The following is a 15,092-nucleotide window of genomic DNA, read 5'->3' on the forward strand; positions in this document are numbered from 1 at the left end:
ACGTTTGCCATAGCTTGATGTATCAGTGATTGGGTAGAGAGGTAAAAAAGTCTTTTAGCATCAGAAGGCAGCCTAATCCCACCAAGACTTGGCTAGGGAGGTGGTTTTGCAAGGAACAGTAGTCCCTGGAAGAAGAGAATAGTAATTAATAGCATTTATATAGCACTTAAAGGTTTGCAAAGCACTTCACAAATAATTATACCATTTCATCCTCACAACAACCCTGGGAGGTATCATTATCATTATCATTCTCATTTCACAGATGAGGAAACTGGAACAGACAGAAGTTAAGCGACTTGCCCAGGTGTGCAATAGAGTACTGAGCCTGGAGTCAAGAATACTCGTGTTCATGAGTTCAAATCTGGTCTCAGACACTTACTATGTGACCCTGGGCAAGTCACTTAACCCTATTTGCCTCAATTTCCTCACCTGTAAATGATGAGCTAGAGAAGGCAATGGCAAACCACTCCAGTATCTTTGTCAAGAAAACCCCAAATGTCGGGCAGCTAGGTGGTGCGGTGGATAGAGCACTTACTGGCCCTGGATTCAGGAGGACCTGAGTTCAAATCTGGCCTCAGACACTTAACAATTACTAGCTGTGTGACGCTAGGCAAGTCACTTAACCCCAAATGCCTCACCAAAAAACAAAACAAAACAAAAAAACCCAAATGGGGTCAAAGAGTCAGACATAACTAAAAAATAACTGAAAAAACAACCCAGCTACTAAGTGTCTGAGGCCAGCTTTGCACTCAGGTCTTTCTGACTCCAGGCCCAGTGGTATTCAGTGTCTACTTTGTCACCTAGCTGCTTTAAGAAAAGAGGAAAAAATGCCGACCCTGCAATCAGAGTTCTTGAATTCAAATCCCGTCTTTTGCTATTTACTGACTGGTGACCTTAAGCAAATCACTTAATTTCCCCAGTGTCTTGATCTGTAAAATGAGGGGTTAGATTAGATGACCTCTGATATCTCTTTCAGGTAAGGGTCTGATTCCCAAAAGGAAATGAAGGGAGAGAAGGTTGGCAGCGTAGATAGAGCAAATCATACTTTCTTCATTTGTAAAATGAGAGTCTTGGTAGTTGGTTTTTAAGGTTTTGCCAGTTCTGACATTATATGCTTCAGTTGATTATCTAATCTCTCTTCTTCACTACCTATTTACTCTTCGTTGCTAGGAGGGGACCTCAAAGTTTGCCACACTAGAAATCAACCCCAAGAGAGCCCAAAAGAGGCAGCAGCAGCAGCGGGAGATGGTAAGTGGATAGAACACAGCTGAATTAGCGTCGTCTGAACCCCAGGGTGAGATGGGGTGACCCAAGGTGGTACTTACGCTGATGGGGTATGTGGGATTTGGAATCAGAGGACCCGGGTTCAACTCCCAGATCTACTTCCTACTACACCGTGTGGCCTTGGGGAAATGATTTTACTTCCCTGGGCCTTGGTTTCCTCTGGTTGGACTAAATGACCTCTAAGACCCCTTCCGGCTCTAAAGCTATGGTCCTATTGATCTGGGCCTCTAGGGAAGAGCTCAGCTAAGGGGAGGCAGAGAGAAGGGGATAGAGACAAAAGGAGATCAGGGCCTAACGTTATAAGATGCGTGAGTGAGTAGTCACCCTCCCCATTATTTGAGAGAGTTCTGGGCAGCTAGGTGGCGCAGAGGATAGAGCACCGGCCCTGGAGTCAGGAGTACCTGAGTTCAAATCTGGCCTCAGACACTTAACACTTACTAGCTGTGTGACCTTGGGCAAGTCACTTAACCCCAATTGCCTCACTTAAAAAAAAAAGAGAGAGAGTTCTGAGCTGGTCCACTGCCCCTATCTTCCCTCCACTATTTGTCACACTGCCCAACATGCTTCTATTGGAGAAACATTCCTTTGGATCTTGAAAACCTCTCTGAAGATGGGGGCTTTCACCCCTTCCCCTACTCCCACCAAGAGAAGATATAGCTCAAGCCTTTATCATTTAACACCTGGACTTAAGTTAGCCAGGTCAGAAAGGGACATGGACTAACTAGTTACCTGTGAGTGTGAGAGCAAGAGATGAAACACCAGAGAGACCAAGATCAGGAGGGGAACCCTTAAGAGACATAGGTTTGAATCTCGACTCTGCAAGTCCATCCTAGCCCTCAGGTTCCTCATATGTAAAATTAGGGGGTTAGATTAGGTGGTGGGACTATAATCCTAAAAGGGAGAGAGTAGGGAGACTTCATCAACTTCATATTTTTGCTGAGGATTAGTAGGGAGGAAATGTCTGGGAGCGACAAGGGCTTGGGGGAATGGAGCTTAGAGGGGAATGTGGAGAATGCCTGAGACACCTTTTCAGGTCTCCAGGGTTTTCCCCCTGGCATAGAGAAGGCTTCCTGTGCCAGGGATAAAGACCAAGTCTAGGAGGCAAGAGAGACGTACACAGAGAGCCATTAAACTGCACTGATTCAGCTCTCCCTCCCCATGCTCCAGGGCGTCATGCAAGGCACTATTCCATACCTTGGCACCTTCCTCACAGACCTGGTGATGCTGGACACAGCTATGAAGGACTACCTGGATGTAAGTGACCCTTTTGCTCAGGCTCCCAGGGTTGAGGGAGAAGGGGACCATGCAAGATCATCATCTCCCCAGGACTTGGAGTAGAGGGCTACCCACTTCAGACTCCCTGGGGAAGGAACCAGTCCCCTGACAGACTCCTCTACACTAATCTCTAACTTAAAAAGCATTTTTAAAGTGCCAACTATGTGACAGACATTACACTATGGTAAGCACTAGATAAGAAGGCAAGTCCTGCCTCTGAGGAGCTCACATTCTAGTCTGGAAGATAGGAGTCAGGAGGTACCGATAGGACAGGGGATGGATGGTCCCACTTTGTGCTAACGAGCAGCTTGATATGTATCAGGTCTCTTGCCCTCTCTGGGTTTTTTGTTTTCTAATCTATAAATTAAGGGGGCTGGGCAAGGGGATCTCTACAGTCCCTTCCGGCTGTGACACTCTTATGTTCTGAGGGCCCTTCCAGTTTGGATCATCTGTTTCTGTGTTTGATTATCCTTTGGGGATTGGAGGAGTCCTATTTAGGGGAAGAAACCTCCTCTCTCTGGGCTGGTTAGCTACTGAGCCTGGCTCCCTTCGAACTCAGTGGAGAAACCCCCTTTCCACACACCTCTGAAGCTTAGCTGGGAGTCCAACCCTGCAGTGGGTGTGTGCGCACTGCCCCCTGGTGGAGCCATGCTCTACTGCAGGCCAGGAGCTAGCTGGGGATGCTATTAGACTAACAAAAGTGGATGGGTTCTGTGCCTCCCCAGGCTTGGCTTGACCCATGTGTGGGATTTCTTCTTTTCAGGGGGGCCTGATCAACTTTGAGAAGAGGAGAAAGGTGAGCATGAAGTAGCCGTCTGGGGGACCAGAAGGGGAAGGGTGTTAGCCCTGCTATTGGCAGCCAGTGGGCCTTCAAAAGAAGGAGGGAGCAGGATAGACTTGGGGTGATGAGGGAGGGCTCTGGGCTAGGCCTCGATGGAAAGGGTGAAGGTCACTTGGGGGGAGGAAAGCTGGGAAGCAGAAAGTGTCTTACATGTTCCCATCCTTGCGGGGTCGGGGGGGGCAGGGAAACGGCCCCCCTCTTCATATTCAATCCTGTCTTCTCCTTCCAGGAGTTTGAAGTGATTGCCCAGATCAAGCTGCTGCAGTCAGCCTGCAACAATTACAGTTTCACACCAGAAGTTCGCTTTACAGCTTGGTTCCATAGCATGGAGAAGCTCAGTGAATCTGAGAGGTAAGTGTCAGGTCCCCATCTCCTAGTCCGTCCATGAGACCACGCCTCCTGACCGCCACCCACTCCACTCCTCCCCATCCCAGATATTTATTGCTCTTTGGTGGGAAATTTTGCCATTCTAGGCTACCCTAGGGCTTCATTCTAACTTGATTTCACCTGGATAAAAAAGTGTGTCTTGAGGGCAGCTAGGTGGTGCAGTGGATAAAGCACTGGCCTTGGATTCAGGAGGACCTGAGTTCAAATCCAGCCTCAGACACTTGACACTTAACTAACTGTGTGACCTTGGGCAAGTCACTTAACCCTCATTGCCCTGCAAAAACTAGCAAAACAAACAAACAAAAAAAGTGTGTCTTGGGTGGGAGGGAAGGGCCATTAAATTTGCCCTGCCCCATTTTCCACCCCACCCCAGTCCCCATCATTCACTGGCTTTGCTCTCTGGCTGCCCAGTTATAGTTTGTCCTGTGAGCTGGAACCCCTGTCAGAATCTGCCAGTAACACCCTGAAGGCCAAGAAGAACACAGGGATTATCAAACGATGGAGCGAGTAGGTATCTGGAAATGGCGGAGTTTGCTTATCCCTCCCTGGGACTCCCAGAGCAGTCAAGGGAAGAGACCTCTGTGGGGAGCAGAGAAGCATGCTGGGAGGTCTGGGATCATGAAGCATCTTCAGTGGAGGATGGAGGGAGAGGGGTGTGTCCCCCGGGCAGAGCTGGCCTCTGAGTAACAAACGGCCTGTCCTCCAGTCGCCAGGCCCCCAGTGCAGAGCCCAGCACTAGTGGCAGTTCCCATTCCAAGTCCTTCGACCAGCTCAAGTGTGGGCCCTACCTGTGCAGTGGGGATGGAGCAGACTCCCTCAGCGTCACCTCAGCAGGTTCCTCCAGTTCAGACGTGGAAGAAATTAACATCACCTTCGTCCCAGAGTCTCCAGACTGCCAGGAGAAAAAGGTGTGTGTCACTGCTCCCCTTTCTCCAGCCTTGGGTTTGGGCTTCTCCAGCCATTGGCCTTCATCCCCAATTCTCATGGGAGATTCTCAACCCTTCTATCAGCGACAGGGAAGCAGCTTTGTACAGGAGAGAGTGAGAGGCCCCAGGCTCAAATCCTACCTCAGATATTATCTCTATGATGGTGAGCATAACCTCTCCAGGCCTCAGTTTTCTTATTTGTAAAATGGGGGGATTGGACTGGATGACCTCTGAGGTCTTTTCAGAAGGCACTAGATTTGTGATCCTATGATCCTTTGGCTCTCCACCCTATTGGGGATAGGGGAGAGATGGTGCTCAAGAGAAACACCGAGAAAGGAGAGAAAAAACTCAGAGGGCAGACAGAAGAAAAACAGAAAACAGTCACTGGCTCGATCGCTGTTCAGTGAATAGTAACATTCACTTGGTGGTGCTGGTGGTTTGAAGGCCATAGACCAATACATAACTCATGATCTCTAAGGGGATTGAAGGAGTCTAGGATGTGGTCAGCATCTACTCCACACCTTCCCTCCTATGAACTTAGTGCTTTTTGCCTGATAAGGGTTGAGAATCTCTACCCCAGTCCCAGTTCAGGCCAAGGCAGCCACTCGGGGCCCCCTCCTAAATCTCTGTCCCTCCCCACTCCCAATAATCCCCATCCCCACCAGTTCTGGGAGTCGACATCCTTGTCCTCCCTGGACACATCGGGTATCGGGTCCGGCTCCAGCAGTGCCTCGTCCTCCTCCGTCTCCTCCACGCCGGTGACTGCCTCCCGCACCCACAAGCGCTCCGTCTCGGGTATCTCCAGCTACTCCTCCCTCTCCCTCCCCCTCTACAATCAGCAGATTGACGATTGCTGTATCATTCGAGTGAGTCTGGCTGTGGACAATGGCAACATGTACAAGAGTGTTCTGGTGAGTAAGTTCCCTATCTTGATTCCCACTTGCTGCTGTGATAAGAGATTTGGAAATAGTGCCCATAGCGTTAGGGTAGAACATGGAGTGGGCTACTCAACACTGAAATGCTTGACTAATAAGGGCAGCAGGGCCTGGAGATTTCCAGGAAGGAGGCCCATCTCTCTGGAGAGATTTGAGTATATCCCCACCTGTAGGCATGGGATAGGTTGAGTGACTTCAAAGTCCATCCTCAGACCTTTTATTCCATAGAAAGGTTGGGGGTGAAAGTCCTAGCTAGCACAGGGATCCCTTATTCGTCTCCAGTATTAGCAATATTTGTTTTAGAGGTTTTCTTTGGGATGGAGCAGGAGGAGAATGGAGAATGAGTCAAATCAGGATTGACTTAGAAGGTGGGGAATGGAAGCTAGGGAGGTAGGAAATTTCATGGAAGGAACATTGGAAAGGAGAAGCAAAAGGGGGGAGTGGGAATTGGACAGCAAGTCGTCCAAGTGTAGGGAGAATTGTTCTGTAGAGAGCTGGGGCAGCTAGGTGGCGCAGTGGATAAAGCACTGGCCTTAGATTCAGGAGGACCTGAGTTCAAATTTGACCTCAGACATTTGACAATTACTAGCTGTGTGATGCTGGGCAAGTCACTTAACCCTCATTGCCCCTCAAAAAAAAAAAAGGTTAATTTAAGGGGTGGCTAGGTGGCGCAGTGGATAAAGCATCGGCCCTGGATTCAGGAGTACCTGAGTTCAAATCCGGCCTCAGACACTTGACACTTACTAGCTGTGTGACCCTGGGCAAGTCACTTAACCCCCATTGCCCTGCAAAAAAAAAAAAAAGAACATTGGAATAAACCTGCATTGTAGTTCCTGCTCCTTGTGAACCAGCTTCAAGATTTCCAGCAAGTGCTTCCTCTCCTGGGCCCCAGTTTCCTTTTCTGTAAAAGAAGAAGGTTGGGATTGGATCATCTGAACCCAATTGGCCCAGAGGAGGGCAGCCAGGGCAGTCAAAAATCATGTGCTCCTGCCGTTTTAGGTTCAGTTGAAAGAAATGAGAACATTTTGCTTGGAGGAGAAGAAAAGGCCTTTGGAGGGAAATCCTAATCCCTGTCTTTAAGTATTTCACCAAAATCACAGAATGTCAGAGGTGTTAAGGGACCTCAGCAGCCATCTAGTCCAACAAATCTCAAACTTCTTGGTCTCAGGATCCCTTTACACTCTTGAAAACTATTGTAGATCCTTCCTCCCCCATCCCGTTTGTGGGTAATATCTATCGAGTTACCGATTAGAAATCCAAACATTATTATGAAAATGATTTTTACCCCAACAGGGGGTCTCTCTTACCCCACCCCCACTTCCAGAGGTCTGCACACCACTTTTTTTTTTTTTTTTAGTGAGGCAACTGAGGTTAAGTGACTTGTCCAGGGTCACATAGCTAGTAAGTGTTAAGTGTCTGAGGCTGGATTTGAACTCAAGTCCTCCTGACTCCAGGGCTGGTGCTCTATCCACTGCGCCACCTAGCTGCCCCTGCCCATCACTTCTTAGAAAGATGTTGATCTAGTCCAGTCCATTCCCCAAATAGAATCCTTTCCCCAACATTCCAGCCAGTGGAATGCCAGTGTCTCTCCTCTACTGAGAGGGAGCCCAATGCCTGCCACCCAAGGCCATCCAGTCCACTCTGCGACAGTCAGCTCTCCCGTTATTAGGTTTTTAAGTGTAGGTCTGGTTTTGTGTCACTTCCATCCACTACTCCTTGTCCTGCTTTCTTGCACCAATCGTGTTCCACATGAAAGCCCTTCAGACACTTGAAGACATCGATCATGTCTCCCATCCACCCACACCTCCCTCATGTTCTCCAAGCAACTAGGAACTCATAGGCTCACGTGACACGGTGTTGGAGTTCTTTCATTATCCTAGTTGTCATCCGCTGCACACTCCCGGTTCATCACTGTATTTCCTTTGGAACTCAGAACTGAGCACAGAACTCTAGATGTGACTAGATCAGGACAGGGTACAGCAGGATCGTCACCTGTCTTGTGAGCAGTAATGGTTAAAAATTGAAGAGGGTAAATTTAGATTGGTAGAATAAAATTAATTCCTAACAAAAACTATCTGAAAGGAGAATGACTCCAGCCACCACTCCCCCACCCCACCTCTAAGTCAGTGATGTCAGACTCAAATAGGAGCAAGGGGCTACTAAACCATACAGAAGGATCCCTGCAGGCCCCATATGGACTTAGTTTTAAAATGTGACATTATCAATGTTTTACTGTGTGTTTATTTACTTTGTTCACTATTTCCCCGTTACTTTTTAAATCTGGTTCATATGGCACTCAGGGGGAGTGTCGTAGGCTTCATGTGACCTGTGGGCCACGTGTTCGGCCCCTCTGCTTTAAGCAGTGCAGAAGAAAGGCTGGAATAGTGACCACTGAGGACCCAGCCCAGGGTGATGTTCTGTGATTCGGGCCCTTTCCACTCACATGTTCCCTCTTCCCACATTCCATGGCTCTGGGTGGGGGTGGAGAGCTGGCTGATCTAGGGGACTGTAGTCCTGAGATCTAATGTTTCCTATCCCCTTCCCCAGGTGACAAGCCAGGATAAGACCCCAGCGGTGATTCGGAAAGCCATGGTCAAACACAACTTGGATGGCGACCAGCCAGAGGACTATGAGCTGGTGCAGATTATCTCTGAGGAAAGAGGTAGGGCTCCCACTACCCGCATTGGCCTCCTTTTAGGGTCACAGATTCTCCAGGCCATAATGTCCTCAATTAGTGGCTCTATAGCAACCTTTTCACCCCAGACCAACTCCTTTAGCAACTCAGAAGAGAGATGCCAGGTCCCCTCAGAAGAGAGAGCCCCTCCTCATACAGCTGATGCATGCCCAATCTTCCTCTCCTGTTAGCCTGAATCAAACATAATCAATAGAAATATATTTAACTTAAAAAAACTTTTCTGAAGCCATTATAAGTGACTTGTTGATTGAATATTTTCAGCTTTGTTTTTTCACAGATGATAGAGGATTGACTATAAAACCAAAAGTCCTTGCCATGCCAAAGCACTTTGTATCTGCCTCTTTGATGGCATTTATTGATTCTTTCCTGAACTAGTATTATCCATGAATGTGTGCTGTCTCCCCTACTGGACTGTGATCTCTTTGGGGGCAGAGTCCACCTCTTCTTTTGTTTTGTTTTGTTTTGTTTTTAGTGAGGCAATTGGGGTGTGTCCACCTCTTCTTCATCTCAGTATTCCTTATCCCTACCAGTGGGCCCTTTACATAGCAGCGATAGGCACTGACCAGTCAGGAAGACCTGAGTACAAATCTAGCCTCAGACACTTACTGTGTGACCCTGAGCAAGTCACTCAAACGTTGTCTGCCTCAGTTTCCTCAATTGCAAAATGGGGATCATAATAACACCTATCTCCCAGGGCTGTTGTGAGGCTTAAGAAGAGTGCTTGGAACATGTTATTCAGTTGTTTCAGATCCTTCATGCCTCTATTTGGAGTTTCTTGGCAAAGATGCTGGAGTGCTTTGCCATTTCTTTCTCCAGCTCATTTTACAGATGAGGAAACTGAGGCAAACAGGGTGAAGTGACTTGCCCAGAGTCACACAGCTAGTAAGTGTCAGAGGCAGGATTTGAACTTAAAATGGAGTCTTTCTGACTCCAGTCCTGGCTTTCTGTGCACTATGGTGCCACCTGGCACATAGACACTTATAAATGCTTTTCCCTTACCATACTCCTTAGTAACTTACAGTCTTAGAGAGTTATATAGAGGAGAGATGTCAAACAGGCCACATCAGACTACAACACCTCTGAGCACAGCCTAAAACAGATTAAACTGTAATTAGGAAACATTTAACAAAGTAAATAAAAATGCAATAAGAAATGATGATGCCATATTCTAAAACTAAGTCAATCTGTGGCATTGGGGATTCTTATAAACCATTTAGTGGTTTTTGTTTCTATTTGAGTTTGACCCCCTTGGTCTAGAGTAGTGACTTGGCCAGGGTCACACAGTCAGAGGTAGGACTGAATACAAGTCTTTCCAGCTTTGAAGCTAACTCTCTCTCCACTAAGCAGTGATGTCTTATCCTGTGAGATTTAAAATTGGATATAAGAGCATTAAACTCCCCTTTAACCTTTCCCTTATACATCTCCCAGACCAGTAAGAGAAAGAAGCCTCTGAGCTTTAATTAGAGATGGATTACTTAGCTTTTATTGTTTGGGAATTAATTAGCCAACAAACAAGGTGATGCTGATTAGGGAAATAGGAAAGTAGAAATACAAATAAATAGTCTTAGATCTAAGCTTAGTCTATATTCTTTATAAAACTCACTGAATCCCAAAGCTACCCCTCAGGCTGAAAACCAGCATCAAGCATGTGTTGCCACCGAGGACCAGGGCCGATAACCCGAGCACGCTGTCAAACCTGAGCCAGTGTGTGTCGAGAGCGATTGACCACTTCCGTTCTCTCCTGTTTTTAAGCTCGCACCCTGGAAGTGGAGTGCTTGGTCACGCTCTCCTGAGCATCAGCAGGCGCACAGCTGTTCGTCACGGTCTCCTCCCTGAAAGGGCGGTCCAAATCTTAAATGTTAGTTAAAAACTTTCATTTTTTTACCACAATCCTAAGGCAAGCCCAGGGAGAACAGAAAGGCAAAAACTCTCTTGACTCTGATTTTCAGTGGATTATAGATGCTCAGTAAATGTTTGAATTAAATAACCGACAGGTGGGTTAGGGCTGGTTCATGGAGGACTGTGAAATCCAGACATTATTTAGAGTTGGTGGTGTGATGTTTAAAATCTAAATTGTGGTCGCCTTCAATCAGAAGCTTCAGCTTCAGTCTAGCCTAGAGTTCCAGCCTGGTTGGGTTCTTCCTGAAGTCCTCCTCCACAAGCCTGCTTTAATCAGGAACACAATAGCAAGCTGTTTGTGGAAGCCTTTTTATAGATCTGGAACAGAGGCGGTCCTTACACACTGCTTCAAGGTGATTGGTTGGCGTCATCCAAATCCATTGGCTTTGAAGGTGTTCTCAAGTTGAGTTCACAGTCTAGTTTCTGAGAACAATACCTTCTTAAGGGATAGTCAGGTGTGATTACAATCCAGTTAACTTGAAGTAGGCTTAATCAGCAGTCAATCACTCTCACTTGATTCAATCAGTCTAGATTAATCTCCAGGTGGGTCTTTGAGTATCTGCTAAATCCCATTATTTCATCACAGTGGGGTGAACAATAGGGAACCCTTGAGACACATCGAGTGCTGCCAAGACTACCCAATGCTATTGGGACCCACCAGAGTCTCACCTCCTTTAGCAGGCATCTTGAATTCAACCCAACCACCCAGAGAACTCTTTCCTTCTGTTTATATTCGTGTACCTGTTAAGAAATGGAGTGTCTTGACTTGTGGAATAACTCTGCCCTGGGCCAGTTACATTTAGACTGGTTGGTCTTATACTGGCCCATCTGGAAAGGACCTCAGCTAACCTGATCCTTTCTTTCCCCTCCTCAGAGCTGAAGATCCCAGACAACGCCAATGTGTTCTATGCTATGAACTCCACTGCCAACTATGACTTTGTCCTGAAGAAGAGGGGCTTCCCTAAAGGGGTAAAGGTCAAGCATGGAGCCAGCTCGACGCTGCCCAGAATGAAACAGAAAGGCCTCAAGATCGCCAAAGGCATCTTCTAACTCTCTCACCTCCTTTGGGCAGTGGTCCTAGGCCTCACCACCTCTCCCTGGAGCCACAAAGCACTTAGAGGCCTGGGCTTCCCACCCATGTCCCTTCCACCGGGGTCCCTTCCACCGGGGTCTTTGCCCATACCTTCCTGCACAGATTAGCTCCCCTGACCTTCAGGGACTTTTTTGGGACACCTTCCCACTTTGATTTTTTTCTACGTGGTTTTGGACACTTGAGTGCTCTCTTTCCTACCCAATATGACGCCCCTAAGACTTGGGCTGACCGGGTTCCCACCCCCTCTTCTCAACCCCCAACAACCACCTCATTGCCTTAGGTGCCTTCTGCTTTACAAGAACCAGAAGACAGAACAATTTTCTTTTTTTGCCAAGGAACTCTGCCAATGGGCACCAGTGCCCCATCCCCTCCCTGATACTGTTCTTCAAATGGATCTCCAGCTCCTAAGCTGATGGTCACTGCCACATTCCTTGCCCAGTGGGCATACTGGAGCATTAATTCCCAAAAGGATTTGACCACACTTCTTCCAGAGTTTCCCCAGTCACCTGCCCCACCTGTACCCCTGTCATCCACCCTCAGTGTCCCCATGGTCACTCCCATACAGGGTGGAGGTGGGGCATGGGAGTGGAGCATTTCTCTCTCCCAATCACCATAAGTTGGATCTGGCCCCAGAACACGGGTTTTGCCTCCCAGATCTCTAGCCCTATACCTGCACCAAAGATTCTATCTCAAGGGACACACCAGGGCAAGGAGGACCCACTGACCCTTCCCTCTGCACTCTGGGAGAGGTAGGGGCCCCTGTAAATATACAGCATGACTCACTGTGGTGAGCAAGGGGAGGGGTCAGGCCAGGTTCCTGCTGACGTTGAATTCTCAACCACACCAAGTGCCACTAACCTTGGACTTTGCAGACATCATAAGATGATGAATGAGGGCAGTTAGGGTGGGGGAAAGAAGGAAATGACTGAATTTTTGTAAAAAAAAAAAAGAAAGAAAACAAAAAAGAAAAGAAAAATGTTTACTGATGGGGGGGGTAATATTTATTTGTTGTAAATAGAAAACATTAGACTTGTACATTCTACTAAATCCTGTTAAACCATGGCTTGAGTTTCTCTGTTTTGCTCTGAAGTTGGTCACCTGTGTGTGCTCCCAGGTCTCCCTCACAGCACACGTGCTTTATTCTCTTTGGGAAGGTGGGAAGGGGCTAGGGGAGATGCTAAGAAAGAATGCACACTGAGACCAGGAAGCCTGGCTTCTAGTCCCACTTTTGCCACTAAAGTTAGTACTTTGTCACAGTGACTTCCTTTCTGGACACCTGTTTTCACATCTGTAACAATAATACTTCTGGATAGTCCTGTGCGGAGGTGTGAGCATAGCTATCCCTGTATTGTGTGTAAGATTGTTTGAAGTGTGGGGATATGGATATCAAGATGGTAGGAGTGGAAACCCCCTCTCCCTACAGATTTCCAACCTGACCCCGAAATCCCGTTATGTTTTAGATGGAATGAAGTTGTGTAATCCCTGACTAGGTCCTTAAGTGGGGAAGGAAAGGGATATAGTTCTAGAAGAAGTGACCAGGCTTGCCCCTTGGCCAGATTACTCTAGGAGCTTGGAGTCATTGCAGGGAGTCATATCAATCAATCAATAAGCATTAATGAAGCTCCTGATGTTCATAGCTCTGTGCTATGAACTCCATTGTCAACTATGACTTTGTCCTGAAGAAGAGAGGCTTCCCTAAGGGGGTAAAGGTCAAGCATGGAGCCAGCTCGACACTGCTCAGAATGAAACAGAAAGGCCTGAAGACATCAAGTATCAGGTCAGAGATGGGGCTTTGGAGACAACTAAATCCCAGAATGTCAGTACAGCAAAAGGACCTCATGTGCCTTCTATTCCCATACCTTCACTTCGCTGGGAAGGAACATTGAGGCCCAGAGAGGTTAATAAACCCTGCTTGCCTAAGAACACATGCATGGTACTATACAATACTTGATTTGGAGTAAGAGGACCTGGATTTGAATCCTAGCCCTTAATGTTTCTGTGTGATCTGTTAATACCTGGGCAAGTAGTTTCTTCTAGACTTGGTTCCCCTATCTTAAAAAATAAGGAAGTTGGGGCACCTAGGTGGTGCAGTGGATAGAGCACTGGCCCTGGAGTCAGGAGTACCCGAGTTCAAATCTGGCCTCAGACACTTAACACTTACTAGCCGTGTGACCCTGGGGAAGTCACTTAACCCCAATTGCCTCACTAAAAAAAAAGAAAGAAAGAAAGAAAAAATAATAAGGAAGTTGGAACACATATAGAGTTAAAGCTGGAAAAGGGATCTTATGGCCCTTCTGTCATCTAATCCAACAAGCTTATTGAAGATACATACATGAAGAGATGGAGGCTGAATGATGTCTGAGTCTACAAGCCCTCATTAAGTACTTACTTGCTGTGTGTCACTAGGCTAAGTTCCAGGCATTACAAAGAAAGCAAACATGAGCCTCTGAGTTAACATTGATGGGGGAGGCAACATATACAAGACACATGCAGAGCTGATGGAACATAGCCTTAGAGGAGAAGACCCATAGGAGGTGATTCTTTAGGTGTGTCTTGGAAGAAGCCAGGGATTCTAATAGGCTCGTTAGGAGGGAGAGTGTTCCAGGCATTAGGAACAACTGGTACAAAGACAAAGAAATGAGAGATAGTGCACACCCTTGTGCCAGGGAATGGTAGGGAGGCTACTTTGGATGGACTTTAAAGTACATGAAGAGGAGTAATGAGCAAGACTGGAAAAAAGGAAGCCACTAAGTTGTAAAGAACATTAAGTGCCAGTGTGGTTGATCATTGATTTGAGAGGTAATAGGAAGCCACCGAAGTTTGAGGAGAGTTGGTGACATGGTGAAACCTGTGCTTTAGAACTATCAGTTTGGCAGCTAAATAGAGAATGTATTGGAATGGGAAAGACTGAAACCAGGAAGACCAATTATGTGGCTGTTGTAGTGGTCCAGACAAGAAGGAATGAAGCTCAGGACAAGGCTAGAGGCTTAGAAAGGGGGAGAAAGTGTAAAGTGTAATTAGTGTTGTGGAGATAGAAACATGGGAATGAAGATGCTATCTGCATTCAGAGAAAAACCTAGAAATCGGCATAGAATTTTACACATGTACGTATTCGTGTCTAAAGATTAGACAATTTGCTGGATAAATGATGTAAGAGTGAGGCACAGAGGATGGCACTAGAGCTGTGAACTTTGGTCAGTTGGGAGGGTGGCGATATCCTCAATAGAAATGTTTGGAAGGTGAAAGAATAAGTTTTTGGACATTGGGATGCCTACAAGACATTCTGTTCAATAAGCAGTTGGTCATGTGTATGAGGCTGAAGTTCAGGAGAGAGAGAGTAGGGCTGAATATATTGATCTGAGAAAAAACTGAACTGGGATAATAATGAAATCCATGGAAGCTGATGAGATTATCAAATATAGAGAAAGAGAAGAGTGTCGAGCACAGAGCCTTTGGGGAGCCCACAATTAGTGACATGCCATGGATAAAAATCATAGGATTGTAGATTTAAGAACCTTAGAGGCCATCTAAATCCCTCATTTTACAAATGAGAAACTTATACCAAGAGGTGCCCCAGATCATACACCTAGTAAGTGTCCAAGCGAGTATAGTGGATAGAAGCAGGGCCTGAAGTCAGGAAGACTCATCTGCCTGAATTGAAGTCTGGCTCTCAGACATTTATTAGCTGTGGGACCCTGGGCAAGCCACTTAACCCTATCAGTCTCCTCATCTGCAAAATGAGCTGGAGAAGGAAATG

General features: G+C 46.8%; 1 protein-coding gene across 5 annotated transcripts in view; it reads left to right on the top strand.

Moving 5' to 3' along the window:
• Positions 1 to 13,401, top strand: part of RALGDS (ral guanine nucleotide dissociation stimulator) — a 98,775-nt gene extending 85,374 nt beyond the window's left edge. The window contains exons 10-18 of one of the 5 annotated variants that reach the window (XM_043984994.1): positions 1,171 to 1,248; positions 2,452 to 2,538; positions 3,323 to 3,355; positions 3,630 to 3,751; positions 4,199 to 4,294; positions 4,494 to 4,695; positions 5,379 to 5,624; positions 8,196 to 8,310; positions 11,117 to 13,324. In XM_043984994.1, coding sequence (XP_043840929.1) covers positions 1,171 to 1,248; positions 2,452 to 2,538; positions 3,323 to 3,355; positions 3,630 to 3,751; positions 4,199 to 4,294; positions 4,494 to 4,695; positions 5,379 to 5,624; positions 8,196 to 8,310; positions 11,117 to 11,292 — 1,155 coding nt within the window. In that variant the 3' untranslated portion in view covers positions 11,293 to 13,324. Of the gene's footprint in view, positions 1 to 1,170; positions 1,249 to 2,451; positions 2,539 to 3,322; positions 3,356 to 3,629; positions 3,752 to 4,198; positions 4,295 to 4,493; positions 4,696 to 5,378; positions 5,625 to 8,195; positions 8,311 to 11,116 lie in introns of all 5 variants that reach the window. The other 4 variants (XM_043984995.1, XM_043984992.1, XM_043984993.1 and 1 more) reach the window with 4 other exon arrangements.
• Positions 13,402 to 15,092: the final 1,691 nt, after the last annotated feature.

The sequence above is a fragment of the Dromiciops gliroides genome, chromosome 2 (genome assembly GCF_019393635.1).
Source record: "Dromiciops gliroides isolate mDroGli1 chromosome 2, mDroGli1.pri, whole genome shotgun sequence".
Taxonomy (NCBI): Eukaryota; Metazoa; Chordata; class Mammalia; order Microbiotheria; family Microbiotheriidae; genus Dromiciops; species Dromiciops gliroides.